The sequence below is a fragment of the Macaca fascicularis genome, chromosome 8 (assembly GCF_037993035.2).
Source record: "Macaca fascicularis isolate 582-1 chromosome 8, T2T-MFA8v1.1".
In the NCBI taxonomy this organism is placed as follows: domain Eukaryota; kingdom Metazoa; phylum Chordata; class Mammalia; order Primates; family Cercopithecidae; genus Macaca; species Macaca fascicularis.
Window position 1 is genome coordinate 45,848,244 of NC_088382.1, and position 13,700 is coordinate 45,861,943.

General features: G+C 43.4%; 1 protein-coding gene and 1 pseudogene across 6 annotated transcripts in view; one reads left to right on the top strand and one right to left on the bottom strand.

Annotated features, from left to right (window-relative positions):
• Positions 1-4,334: 4,334 nt before the first annotated feature.
• POLB (DNA polymerase beta) overlaps positions 4,335-13,700 on the top strand; it is a 39,685-nt gene continuing 30,319 nt past the window's right edge. For 3 of the 6 annotated variants that reach the window (XR_012416402.1, XM_073998737.1, XM_073998738.1), the window contains exons 1-3: positions 4,335-4,560; positions 4,887-5,073; positions 10,837-10,903. Coding sequence is in view for 3 of the 6 variants with exons in the window: in XM_073998737.1 (XP_073854838.1) it covers positions 4,500-4,560; positions 4,887-5,073; positions 10,837-10,903 (315 nt within the window). In the remaining 3 variants the exon portion in view is untranslated. The remainder of the gene's footprint in view (positions 4,561-4,886; positions 5,074-10,836; positions 10,904-13,700) is intronic. The other 3 variants (XR_012416403.1, XM_045398189.3, XM_073998739.1) reach the window with 2 other exon arrangements.
• Positions 7,615-8,581, bottom strand: LOC107130598 (large ribosomal subunit protein uL18 pseudogene; annotated as a pseudogene).

Here is a 13,700-nt window from a genome sequence, read left to right on the forward strand (position 1 = left end):
GGTGAGACCCCATGCATGATTCATTTTAGGATTAAATTTCTCTGGCTGTGGACCTGTGATACTACAGGTTATCAGCTTCTAAATAACTTTGGAATTTGGATAAATACATTTATTTAAGACTGATGTAATAGGCATGTGATAGATGTTCTCATTCTGAAAGGGAAAATTTGAAGGGATAAAGAAGTCACCATTCCCAACCAATTTCGATCCAGCAGAGAAAATTCTATTAGGATTCAAGGCCTGAAAATAATTCCCTAGCTTGAAGTGCCACCCACTGGGCCCACAGCAGTTCTGCAGACCTTTGTGCCTGCTCACAGCAGAACCATGGGCCTCTCTGTACCCATGGTGGCTCCATAGGCCTCTGAGTCTGTGCTCACAGTGACATCATTGGCCTGTGTCTCTGCATCCATCACTTCTGTCTGCTTCTCTAGCCTCTGTCTCTGTGCCCCTGGATCCGCCCCTGGAGTCATTCTTGCTTTTTCTTGAAGGATGGCATGTTTGCAGCCCAGTAGCTCTATCAATCCATTTCCTGCCTGTAGCAGTTTGGAAGTCAATAGGCTTTTCTCATTTCACACTCTGTCTGTCACTTCCAGGCTAAGCTGTTTCTGCTGATGTAACATTCTCAAAAACCTTGTGGGTCCCCTGTGTATGTCTTGGAGTTCAATGCCATTAGACAAGAGGGTCCTCCACAAATTTTCTGGGATAATCCCATCTCTATTCCTGGCATCTATTGAGATGGTTGAGTGAGTCCAAGAGTCCCATGCTTCATCTCTTCATGCCACCATACCCGGTACATTTTTCTTATTTTTGTAAAAGAGATGGGGTCTCGCCATGTTGCCCAGTCTGGTCTTGAACTCCTGGACTTGATCCTCCTGCCTCCGCCCCCTGGAGTGCTGGGATTACAGGTGGCCATGTTTGACACTTCAGCAAAACTGCAATTTAAGATATTAATATTTATCGAGTACTTATGTGGAAACAAAAATTAAGTCCCTTCTCCCATGGAGCTGGCATTGCACATTGGTGGGAGTGAGCAGGAGTGCATAATGTGCAAGCCATATGTGAAAGTTTCCAGTCCTTCTTAGTGCTATGAAGGAAACACACACACGGTAAAAACCTGGGCCTGGGCCTGGTCCAGGAACGTGACAAGGGTGTGACTGCCAGTCTGGGACCTGAGTGATGAGAAGAAGGCAGCCAGGGAAAGACCCATACAATGAGGGGACAACACTGAGCAGGCACATGTATGCATGAAATAGGGACATGTGTGTGTCCTAAACGAGAAAAGTGGGAAGAAATGCAGTAGGAGAGCAGGCAGGAGATGGATCACATAAGGCCTTGTGGGCCATGAAAAGGAGCTTGGATTTTTTTTTTTTTTTTTTTTTTTTAAGACTCTCTCGTTGCCCAGACTGGAGGGCAGTAGCGCGATCTCGGCTCACTGCAGCCTCCGCCTCCAGGGTTCAAACAATTCTCCTGCCTCAGCCTCCCAAGTAGCTGGGATTACAGGCGCCCACCACCATGCCTGGCTACTTTTTGTATTTTTAGTAGAAATGGGGTTTCACCATGTTGACTAGGCTGATCTGGAACTCCTGACCTCAGGTGATCCACCAGCCTCAGCCTCCCAAAGTGCTGGAATTACAGGCACGAGCCACTGCACCCCGCCAGGAGCTTGGATTTTATCCTAAGTGCAGTAGGAGGGTGTATAAATAAATAGGGACATATTTTGATACTACATCCTGAAAAGATCACCCGTCCTGTTTGGGGAATGTTCTGTAAGAGGACAAGAGCAGAAGCAGGAAGCCCACTGAGGAGGCTTTGGCAACAGTTCAGGAGGTCATGGAAGTTTGAGCTAGGGCAGTGGCAGCTGAAGGGTTGAGTGGTCATCCAGTTCAGCACATATTCCTGAGAGAACAGATAAGGTCTGCTGGCAGACGGGATGTGGGGTGTGAAAAGAGCAATTAAGAATGACTCCTATGGGTTTGGCCTGATAGCAGGGTGGATTAAAATGCTATTAACTGAGATGGGGGAAAGTTAAAGAGAAGCTGGTGGGGCAAGAGTCAGGAGTTCTTTAGGACACTTTATCTTTGAGATGCCTATAATGGACTAGGGCTATCCAGCAGACAGCCTGATGTATGAGACTGGAACTCAAGGGACAGGTCAGGACTTGAACTATGAGTTTAGGAGACTTCAAGCTAGACATGCCATTTAAACAGGTAAAACTGGACAAGGTGGAAAAGCTGGTTTGAAGATTGAAGTGTGAAGCCATTTCCCATAAAGGCTGGAGAGTGGAGGAGGAGCTGGGAACAATTGCTCACGTGCACACGCGTGTGCACGCACACACACACACACCCTGCTGAGGAGCAGCCAGTGAGGAAAAAGGAAACCCAGAGCATGTGGAATCTTAGAAGCCAATTGAAGCAAGTTATTTCAAGAAGAAAGTTGTGAAGCAGATCAAATGTAGGTTATTCTAAGATGACAAGGACAGATAATGGATTATTTTCCTTGGTTTCTCTGGCACTAATTTTAAAAATATAATATTTGTAAAAATGGGCTGGGTGCAGTGGCTCACGCCCATAATCCTAGCCCTTTAGGAGGCCAAGGCCAAGGTCAGGAGTTTGAGACCAGCCTGGCCAACATGGTGAAACCCCATCTCTACTAAAAATACAAAAATTAGCTGGGCGTGGTGGTGGGATCCTGTAATCCCAGCTACTAGGGAGGCTGAGGCAGGAGAATCACTTGAACCGGGGAGGCAGAGGTTGCAGTGAGCCGAGATCATGCCATTGAACTCTGGCCTGCGGGACAAGAGCGAAACTCTGTCTCAAAAAAACCAAAGAAAATTGTAAAAATGATCCCACAGTTCCCTACGTTTGTAACTTTTAAAATTCAGAGGTAAATACATTTTTATTTAAGGAGGAATAATTCTTCAGAGCAAAATAATCTGAATATCACCTGGAATAGAGATTGGACAGAAAAAAATGTGAACGGGAAAAACTAGGACAAGTCATAAGTAAATGACGGTGAGAATAAAGAGAATAAATGAGAGTGATCATGGCTCACTGCAGCTTAACTAATCAGATAGTTAAGAAGTTGCAGGCATAAAGTTAAAAAGCAAGTACTAAATTGAGGAAAACAAATATTTACAAAATTTTTACAAAAGCTATCCATAAAAGGGCAAATAGTAATATATAGAAAGATCTACCAGATTAGTAACAAACTACCCCCATTAGAAAAATGAGTAAATGATATGAATAGGAAATTCAAAAAAAGAAGAATTACAGATTTCCAATAAGCATAACTTAAGATATACACTGATACTGTAAGGAAACATAATCACCACAGCCTTGCTAATCAAAGAAACTAATATTTATTGGAAAATATTGGAAAATAATGGGAATTTTTAACAGACTGGGTTAGAAGACTAGAAGTGTATGTCCCAAAAATATTAATAATAGTTCAGCTGTAGGGTGAGATCACTGATTTTAATTTTCTCCTTTTATACATTTTCCAGATTTCTCTACAGCAACTACATATCATTTTGTAATAAGATTTTAATTTGTCGATGCACAAAGCAATTGCCTGGAATTGCAGTTCGATATGAACCCAGGAGTTACGCTTGTAAAATAAACTATTGCTGATGTCACATTTCCATTTCTCGAGCAGATTGTAAATTTCTCAGATGTAGGTCATCATGTTATAATGAGGGTTCCATTGCTCATGATCTAGATAAAACACTTCTCCGTTTCTTGCAGTCTCTTCATTAATTTGGTCCCTACCGCAAAGGTAGGGGGATTAAAAATAAAATATCTTTTGACACTGGTTGGCAGGTGTACTAACACGTTGTGTGCGGAAGGACTCCTCGGCATGGTTCACGACAGGCTCCGGCAGCGCCCTAGTACTAAGGGGCTGCACTGGAGTGTGGACTGCCCGGTATCGTTAGAGAAAGTTTTGACAGTGTGACGCCAGAGTCGCCTCTGACCTCGAACAAAATGCGCCATGCATTGGGTCGCTATTACAATGCACATTTATGTGCAGGAAGCCAACCCACCAGCGCCAAGTATTTCAGAATCAAGATCGCACTCCTGTTTTCCCTTCTAAGGAAAGGATGCCAGATAAATACTGGGAAAACGGATTTAATCTCTTAAGTCAGAACTCCAGGTCTTCCCAAAGGAAGGCCCCTGGGCTGTCATTCTGAGGTGCCTATTTCCTCCGCGCCGAGTCCGCGTCCACGAGTCCACAAACCCTCCGGGTTTCCTCTACTCACCGGCCGCGGGCGGGCGCGCCCCTCTAGCCCCGCCCCGCTTTGTCCCGCCCTGCCCAGGACGCGTGACGTCACAACAAGCGCCGTGCGCCGCGCCCCCTGTCAGGGACAGCCATTGTTCCGCCGGTCGCGCCGGTCGCGCCGGAGCTGGGTTGCTCCTGCACCCCTGTCTAAGTCCTGGTACCTCCTTCAGGCTGGGAGAGGGCCCTGGTTCTGAACACTCTGGGGTTCTCGGGTGCAGGCCGCCATGAGCAAACGGAAGGCGCCGCAGGAGACTCTCAACGGGGGAATCACCGACATGCTCACGGGTTAGCACCCGGCCGGGCCCCGCTGGCTTTCTTCTTTCTTTCCAGCCCCTTCGCCTGCCTTTCTTCTCTCCCACCCCGACTGTCCAGTGGGTGGGGTTGGCTCCTTGCAGCGGGTCGTCTTCCGTGGGGATCTCCCTCCGGCGCCCCTGGCTGGTCGTCAGTCCTGCCGGCGACACCTGGGCCATCGCTTGGGCTGCTTTTGGTCTGGCCCTTGAAGGAAATGGGTGGTCACTGTATCTTAGAGGCTGCCACATGCCCTTCCAGAAAACAGTTCTCGTTTGTTTACTCGTGGTTCTTGTTCACTCGAGCCTTCTGTTGCCTTTCAGAACTCGCAAACTTTGAGAAGAACGTGAGCCAAGCTATCCACAAGTACAATGCTTACAGGTGGGACAGTGCAGCATTTTCGGGTAGCATACGTTCTGGGATACCCTGTTTGGTGTGGCAGTTAACAGGACTGAGGGCCCAGTGGATATTTGGTCCATCTGCAAGAGCGGGAAAAAAGCAAGAATCGAGGCTGGTACTTTACTCAGTATTTCTTGAAGAATGTGGGCAGCGCTTTATAGGATCAGTTCAGATAAGTTCCCAATTCTGATTGCAGATAGCTGTAGCCTGATATGTATTTTTCTCATCATCAAACACGAATTACTAGAAATGCGGTGTAATTTTAACAATAATGAAAGACAGCGGATGAAGTCCATACTGTGAAATACGTGTGGTTCAAGGAATCATGTTTTTTCTTCTGGTTGGTCTGAAGCTGATCCTGTGGGATCCTGATCTCACCTTCATGGGATCCTGTCCTTGTTCATCTCACCAGGGACCTTATCCCATTCATTCTTTCCACATCCACCTACTTCTACTCCTTAGCCTATATTTATGTATGTATGTATGTTTGTTTGTATGTATGTATGTTTGTTTGTTTGAGACAGGGTCTCGCTGTGGCATGATCACGGCTCACTGCAGCTTCAATCTTCCAGCCTCAAGCGATCTTCCCACCTCAGCCTCCTGAGTGGCTGGGACTACAGGCGCATGCCACCACACCCACCTTATTTCTTTTTTTTTTTTTCTCTCCTTCTTTCTTTCTTTTTTTTTCGGTTTTTTGTAGAGACTGGGTTTTGCTATGTTGCCCAGGCTGGTCTCCCAACTCCTGAGCTCAAATGGTCCACCCACCTCGGCCTCCCAGAGTGCTGAGATTCCAGGCATCAGCCTCGGTGCCAGCCCTCCTTAGCCTATAAATATGTACAAGTCCCTCAGCTCTTAAAAGCAAAACCAAAACAATCTTAACTTCCCTCTAGCTAGTACCTTATCTCTTTTCTCACTTTACAGTGAATCTTCTTGAAAAATCTTCATTCCTTGCCTGGACTTCTTAATACCTAATCATTTACTCATTAAGAAGTTCAGTCCTTGCCTGGACCTACCACTGCTCTGAAAATCCTCTCACCTACATCTCATCTTATTGGACTCTCAGTGGCATTCCTCCATAGCTCATGCTGTGAAAGTCTCGTGACTTCTGTAGTGACACTCTTTCTGGTCTTTCATCTCTTCTTCTGTCTTACCTTTTAATGTTTGTATAGGTTGAGCATCCCTAATCTGAAAATTTGAAATGCTCTAAAATCTGAATGATTGCCGACATGATGACACAAGTGGAAAATTCCACATCCAATCTCATGTGGTAGGTGGCAGTCAAAATGGTCAACACTGTGTTTCATGCAAAAAATTATTAAAATGATTGTATAAGAGTACCTTCAGGGTATGTGTGTAAGGTGTATGAGAAATGTAAATGAATTTTGTGTTTAGACTTGGACCTCACATATCCCTAAGATATCTTATTATGCATATGCAAATATTCTAAACCCTGAAACAAATTCAAAATCTGAAACAATGCTGGTCCCAGGCATTTCAGATAAGGGATAATTAACCTGTGGTTCCAGGAAGTCTGCCTGCCCTTAGCCCTCTTTTCTTACTTCTGTAGTTTCCCTGGCAATCTTGCCATTCTTGACTTTGAAATGCCACTTATATTGGTGACTCCAAATCTGTATCACTGGACTGTTTTCCACATTTTTAGCCCTAGTCAGCTGTCTTTATCCCAAGTCAGCTCCCTTCTTTCATTTCCACTCCACACAGTTCAGAGCTGATTGTGCTCCCTTCCTTCCTTACTTCTGTGACTTCCTATGTAAAGTAAAATAATTGTATTATCATCTATGCATTTGATCATTCAAAATCGTAGAGATATTCAACTTTGTATTCTATTTGGATCGCAGCAGGCCTCAGAAAGGAGGTGTTTAGTTTGAAGAAGCTCATCAGGGGATAAGTGAGAGGGCCAGCAGTCTAGACAAATAAAATGTGCCAAAGCATTGAGACATGAAGAGTATAATGTTTTCTAGGAGTCAGAAATTCAGTTTGCTTAAGGGGTATGGTGTGAGTGGGAAGTAAGTCTGGAAAAGCAGGTGATTCCCTACCACTCCTGCGTGCTTCTCTCTTTCCCAGTAGGCATTTCTCTTGATTGTGGCCAAAATATTCTTTTGAAAATAGTTATCTGATCTTGTCATTCAAATAATTAAATAATATTTTCTCTTTACCTTGATAAAACCCAAATACATCATAACATATAAAAGGCCTTTCATCTGATTCTTCTTCCCTTTTAGACTTTGCCTCACAGTGCCAATGACCTGGAACTACTTGCCTTTCCTGAAATGATCCCCTCCATAAACTGTTGTTGCCTGCTTCTTTACTTATAAATATGTCTTTTCAGATTCATCATCAGTCATGTGCTTAGAAAGAAGTTCAGATCCAAATCTAAAGGGTTATTTGTGCTATAACAGAATGAAAATCCAAGGTTCCAAAGACTATCCAGTATTTATGCTTTTGACTTAGCTGTACTGTCACTTCTCATCAGCATCAACTCTGAATTACATTTTGCATTGAAATTATGGACAGAATACCATCGGCGAGCTCCCAGGATGTATCTAATCTGTCAGCAGATTAACAAGCTGGATATGTGTGCAGGTGGACAAGAATTACAGGTCACTGATTTATGCTGAACTGCAATGGGAACAGTTTTTTTTTTTTTTTTTCTGTCCATAAGTTTATTGTCTTTATCTGAAAAATCCTCATAGAAAATTGGTTTGGTTTAGTTCTCAGCAGCCCGCTCCTGAGCCCTGAGGAACCTTACCTTCTTTTGAGCTATGCGATCTTTCTTCTGAGCAAGGAACATTTTGGGACGGTTCCACCTCTTCTTTTTAACTTCTTTCTTGGGCTTCTTTTCATAGACTGGATTCTCTCCTGTAGCAGCATGAGCTTTCTTATACATCTCCTCCATCATGTCTGAAGTTATGCTATTCTTTATGTATTGAGAGAACTGTTTCTTGTAAGCATCTTTATCTTCTTCCATTAAGTAGCGCATGTAATCTGCAACATTCTGGCCTATGATGTGCTTCTGGTGTACTTCTGCATTGAATTCCTTGCTTTCAGAATCATAACCAGGGAATCATTTGGTACTGTGAGGGATAGACAAACCTCCATCCAGGTCACCAAAAACTTTATTGCCAGTGGTAATTCTCGCAAGGCCTGCATCCAAATAGCAGGTAAAGGCACTTGGTGGACCATCAATGCTTTCCACATTGTATTCATTGCCAGTCACCTCCACTTGGCCTTCATAGATCTTGTCCAATGCCAAACCTATTGAGAAGCCTGTGGGCCAGCAGCAGGCCAGTACAATACGCTGCAGCATAATTTGTCAGGCCAACCTTCACACCATATTTTGGCAGTTCATGTGCATATGCTGCGCAGGCTATCATATCCCCCTCTATACGGGCATAAGCAATCTGACAAATCATATCTCTGTTTGTTACATGAACTATCATCCTGTATTGGGGTGTGTTGTATTTATTTTTATCCTGTATTACCAAGCATTTCTGAGCATAGTAGTCAGTTTTACCATCTTGTCATCTTTAAATTTCATTTGGTATCTCTTAAAGTAGGCCTTATTCTTAACAACTTTAACAAACTCCATGCTGTGGAACAGAGATCTGCAGGCCCAGCAGCACTAGGGGGTGGAAAGGTGGAAACAATTTTTAAAAACTGATATAGGGGCCAGGCATGGTGGCTCATGTCTATAATCCCAACACTTTGGGAGGCCAAGGCGGGTGGGTGGCTTGAGCCCAGGAGTTCAAGACCAACCTGGGCAACATAGGAACAGCCCATCTCCATTAAAAAAATAAATAAATTGATGTGGGGACATAAGGGAATACAATTTGAAACTATGAATTTTAAAATAGCTATCCAAGGGCTGGATGCTGTGGCTCATGCCTGTAATCCCAGCACTTTGGAAGACCGAAGCAGGTGGATCATTTGAGGTCAGGAGTTGGAAACCAGCCTGGCCAACATGGTGAAAACCTGTCTCTACTAAAAATACACAATTGGCTGGGCACAGTGGCTCATGCCTGTAATCCCGGCACTTTGGGAGGCCAAGGCGGGCAGATCACAAGGTGATCTTAGCAGGTGAGGTTAGCAGATCGCCTGGCTAACATGGCGAAACCCCGTCTCTACTAAAAATACAAAAAATTAGGGCGCGTGGTGGCAGGTGCCTGTAGTCCCAGCTGCTCGGGAGGCTGAGGCAGGAGAATGGCGTGAACCTGGGAGGCGGAGCTTGCGGTGAGCCGAGATCGTGCCACTGCACTCCAGCCTGGGCGACAGAGCGAGACTCCGTCTCAAAAAAAAGTACAAAATTAGCCAGGTGTGGAAGCACACACCTGTAGTCCAGCTACTCAGGAGGCTAAGGCAGGAGAATCACTTGAACCTGGGAGGCAGAGGCTGCAGTGAGTTGAGATGGCACCACTGCACTCCAGCCTGGGCGACTCCATCTCAAAATAAAATAGGTATCCATAAGCAGATCTGGTGTCTAATAATTCAAATGTGGCACATTTTTATGAGGGAGTTATGAACAATTTCTAAAAACTGGCTATTTTAAAAAAGGGGACCCAGTGATAATTTCTACTCCTAAAGAAAGAAAGACAGCTGGTCTCCCCATCCCTTGAGTATTATGTATACAGTTTAAATCACTTTGTTAGTCAGCACAAATCAAAACAAGTCACTTGGTTACTCAGTACAAATCATACTCTGACGTATAGGGTTTAAATTCAGTTATTCTCAAATGTGGAGCTTTTCAAGATACTTTAAAAGTTAGACATAGGTCAGGCGCGGTGGCTCATGCCTGTAATCCCAGCACTTTTGGAGGCCCTGGTGGACAGATCACAAGGTAAGGAGTTCGAGATGAGCCTGGCCAACATGGTGAAACCCTGTCTCTACTAAAAATACAAAAAAATTAGCCAGGCGTAGTGGCTCATGCCTGTAATCCCAGCTACTCGGGAGGCTGAGGGAGGAGAATTGCTTGAACACAGGAAGCGGAGGTTGCAGTGAGCGGAGATCACGCCACTGCACTCCAGCCTGGGCGACAGAGCGAGACTCCGTCTCAAAAAAAAAAAGTGGCCGGGAGCAGTGATTCACGCCTGTAATCCTAGCACTTTGGGAGGCTAAGGCAAGTGGATCACCTGAGGTCTGAGTTCGAGACCAGCCTGGCCAACATGGAGAAACCCCATCTCTACTAAAAATACAAAAAATTACCCGGGTGTGGTGGCAGGCGCCTATAATCCCAGCAACTCGGGAAGCTGAGGCAGGAGAATCGCTTGAACCCAGGAGGCAGAGGTTGTGGTGAGCCGAGATTGCGCCATTGCACTCCAGCCTGGGCAACAAGCAAAACTCCGTCTCAAAAAAAAAAAAAAAAAAAGCTAGACATATAGTAGGTGGTCTGTCAGCTCATGTGAGTTTGAAATTTCATATGGAGATAGAAAATTAGGCCAGGCACAGTGGCTCGCTCCTGTAATCCTGGCACTTTGGGAGGCCAAGGCGGGTGGATCACGAGGTCAGGAGATCGACACCATCCTGGCCAACATGGTGAAACACCATCTCCACTAAAATACAGAAAACTCCGGGTGTGATGATGTACGCCTGTAGTCCCAGCTACTCGAGAGGCTGAGGCAAGTTAATCACTTGAACCCGGGAGGCGGAGGTTCCAGTGAGCTGAGATCACACCACTGCACTCCAGCCTGGTGACAGAGGGAGACTCCATCTCAAAAAATACCAAAAAACAAAAAAAAAGAAAATTAGTTATCTTGGTGAAACCATAAGCATAGATATTTGCTTGTATATATATTCCAGTTTAAGAAAAATGAAGGCCCTGCTGGATTTCTAATTGGTTTTCCTTTTTCTCTTTCCTTATAGAAAAGCAGCATCTGTTATAGCAAAATACCCATACAAAATAAAGAGTGGAGCTGAAGCTAAGAAATTGGTAAGTTTAGTTAGCATGTTGATCGAAGAGTTCACATGTGTACAAATTTGGTGGGTTTCCACCAAACCAAACTTGCCTATGTGAAGCGGCCTTGACCCACACAGGCTGATTTCACTACTCCTGATTTCTTGGAATGGCATTCATGCTGTTTCATACACACTTTTTCAAGCTCAAAATGTTTTCATTTGGGGGAAGATGGGTTAAAATTTTTAAAAATATTTGTAATTACAGTTTTCTTCCTCTCTGTTACAATATATACATGTACTCACATTGAATTTCAACTTGAGTGTTGGTTTTTAAGAAGGGCGACCAAGTGGCACTAGCATATCTGGTCCCCACCTATTTTTCTCTGATCCCCAGGTGTAGGAACCTATATGAGTTAGTGAGGGTGCGTGTTCCCCAGAGAGATCTTACTAATAAGCACATGATTAAGCCCCTTTTATTTTATGGCATTTAGCCCTATTCTCTGTAATTTCCATGAAGCCTTGTGTACTGTATCACAGTTTCTAGAGGGTCACATCCCTTGTTAATTTGTAATATAATACCCCTTATCTGAAATGCTTGGGAACAGAAGTATTTTGGATTTTGGATTTTTTTTTCTTTTTGGAATATTTGTATATGGTTGAATATTCCTAACCGGAAAATCCAAAATCCAAAATACTCCAATGAGCATTTCATTTCCTTTGAGTGTCATGTCAGCACTCAAAATGCTTCAGATTTTGGACATTCTGGAATGTGGATTTTTGTATTAGGGATACTCAACCTGTAATATCACTAAGAATATCCTGAGATGGTCTATCTATTGATAGTCAGATTGTTGTCTCATCTAAATCTTACTAAATGATTCAAAGTTCCTCAAATTTAAGGACCATATCTTATTCATCTTTTGTGAAAGATGTCAAATTAATATGACTTGTTTGTTTGTTTTGAGACAGAGTCTCACCCTGTTGCTCAGGCTAGAGTGCAGTGGCACGATCTTGGCTCACTGCAGCCTCCGCCTCTGGGGTTCAAGTGATTCTCCTGCCTCAGCCTCCCGAATCGCTGGGACTACAGGCATGCGTCACCACGCCCAGCTAATTTTTGTATTTTTGGTAGAGACCGGGTTTCACTATGTTGGCCAGGCTGGTCTCAAACTCCTGACCTCAGGTGATCCACTGCCTTGAGCCTCCCAAAGTGCTGGGATTACAGTTGTGAGCCACTGCGCCTAGCCTGAGATGACTTTTGATTAGTCCAGATCCTGATAGTTATCACCTCCTTTTGTTCTTTACCTATTAATGTTTCACAAACGTTCTCTGGAATTTGAGTATTAATATTTGATTATCTTTAACCTTCTCAGGAGATGAGCCATAATTGCCCCTTTTTTTTTTTTTTTTTTTGAGACAGGATCTTGCTCTGTCACTCAGGCTGGAGTGCAGTGGTGGCATGATCACAGCTTACTGCTGCAGCCCTGATCTCCAGCCAAGCGATCCTCCCATCTTAGCCTCCCGAGTAGCTGGGACTACAGGCATGCACCACCACACTCGGATATCTCTCTCTCTCTCTATATATATATATATACTTTTTAAAATTTCTTTTGTAGAGATTGGATCTTGTTATGTTGCCAGGCTAGTCTTGAACTCTTGGGCTCAAGTGATCCTCCTGCCTCAGCCTCCCAAAGTGCTGGGATTACAAGTGTGAGCCACCATGCCTGGCCCATAATTGCCATTATATTTTTGCCCTTCAGAGTCATAACATTATCATAATCTTGGACATCTTGTAATTTAGTGACAAATTGTCCACATTCAACATGTGCCACATCTTAACCTTGACTTTGTTATTCAGTACAAATCATGCTCTGATATATAGGCTTTAAATCCTTGTGGCATAGACAGTTCTCAGCATCAGTATATCCTCCTTAAATAGACTAGCCAAGTAAGTTACAAATACATTAGACTTTAATTCTGAGTTTCTGTCTTGGTGAACTGACCCATTGATAGTCTCAGGAACCACTCCTGCTTCCTTTCAGTTCCTCTTTTATCCCTGCAGTACTTCCTTTTTTATGTTTATTGCAAATAGCCTGCTCATTTCTTAGAGAAAAACTTCTGAAAAGCTCTGATACACTTCATCTGAAATCTGCGCTTATGGTATATTCCTAAAAAGAATACAAAGGTATCCAAAATTCCTTTTGCACAAGACTGGATGTAAAAATCTCATCATTGTGCCTTTTCACAATCATTTAAGAATCACAGAGCTACTATCTAGCCCATTTCTAGAATTTCTTCTCAGTAATTCTAGAAATTATTCTAGATTATCTAATCTATTACTTCTCAGTAATTCTAGAAATCCGAAATTTCCAGAGTGAGTAGTTTGCCTTTTATTCCTTAATGTTAGGTATAGAAAGTAGCTTGGGTCTAAATTGCTTGAGGTCAGTATGTTATTGAGTAAAATTATTGTAGCGCTATCTGTAAAGGGAAAAATAATTACCTTTTAAAAAATCTTCTGATACAGGAAATGAGCCTGAGCAGTTTCCTTTTTCTAATCTATTCTGCTTTCTAACTCTTTTGTTCATTTCTATCTGGTAATTGCTATTTTCCAAGCTTGAATATGCTTTCAGTAATTTGGGGACATTTATTAAACATCAAATAAATCAAGAATATTGATGAGTGAACTTAGGCCTAAGAGGCAGTCAGAAATAACTGGCACACCTGTTATTAAGCATGCTGAATGTTTAACTAAAAAGGACCAATACACATGAAAAAAAGTTCAATTTTACTGATACCAAAGTTGCAAATTAAGCAAAACACTATATAGTGCCCAT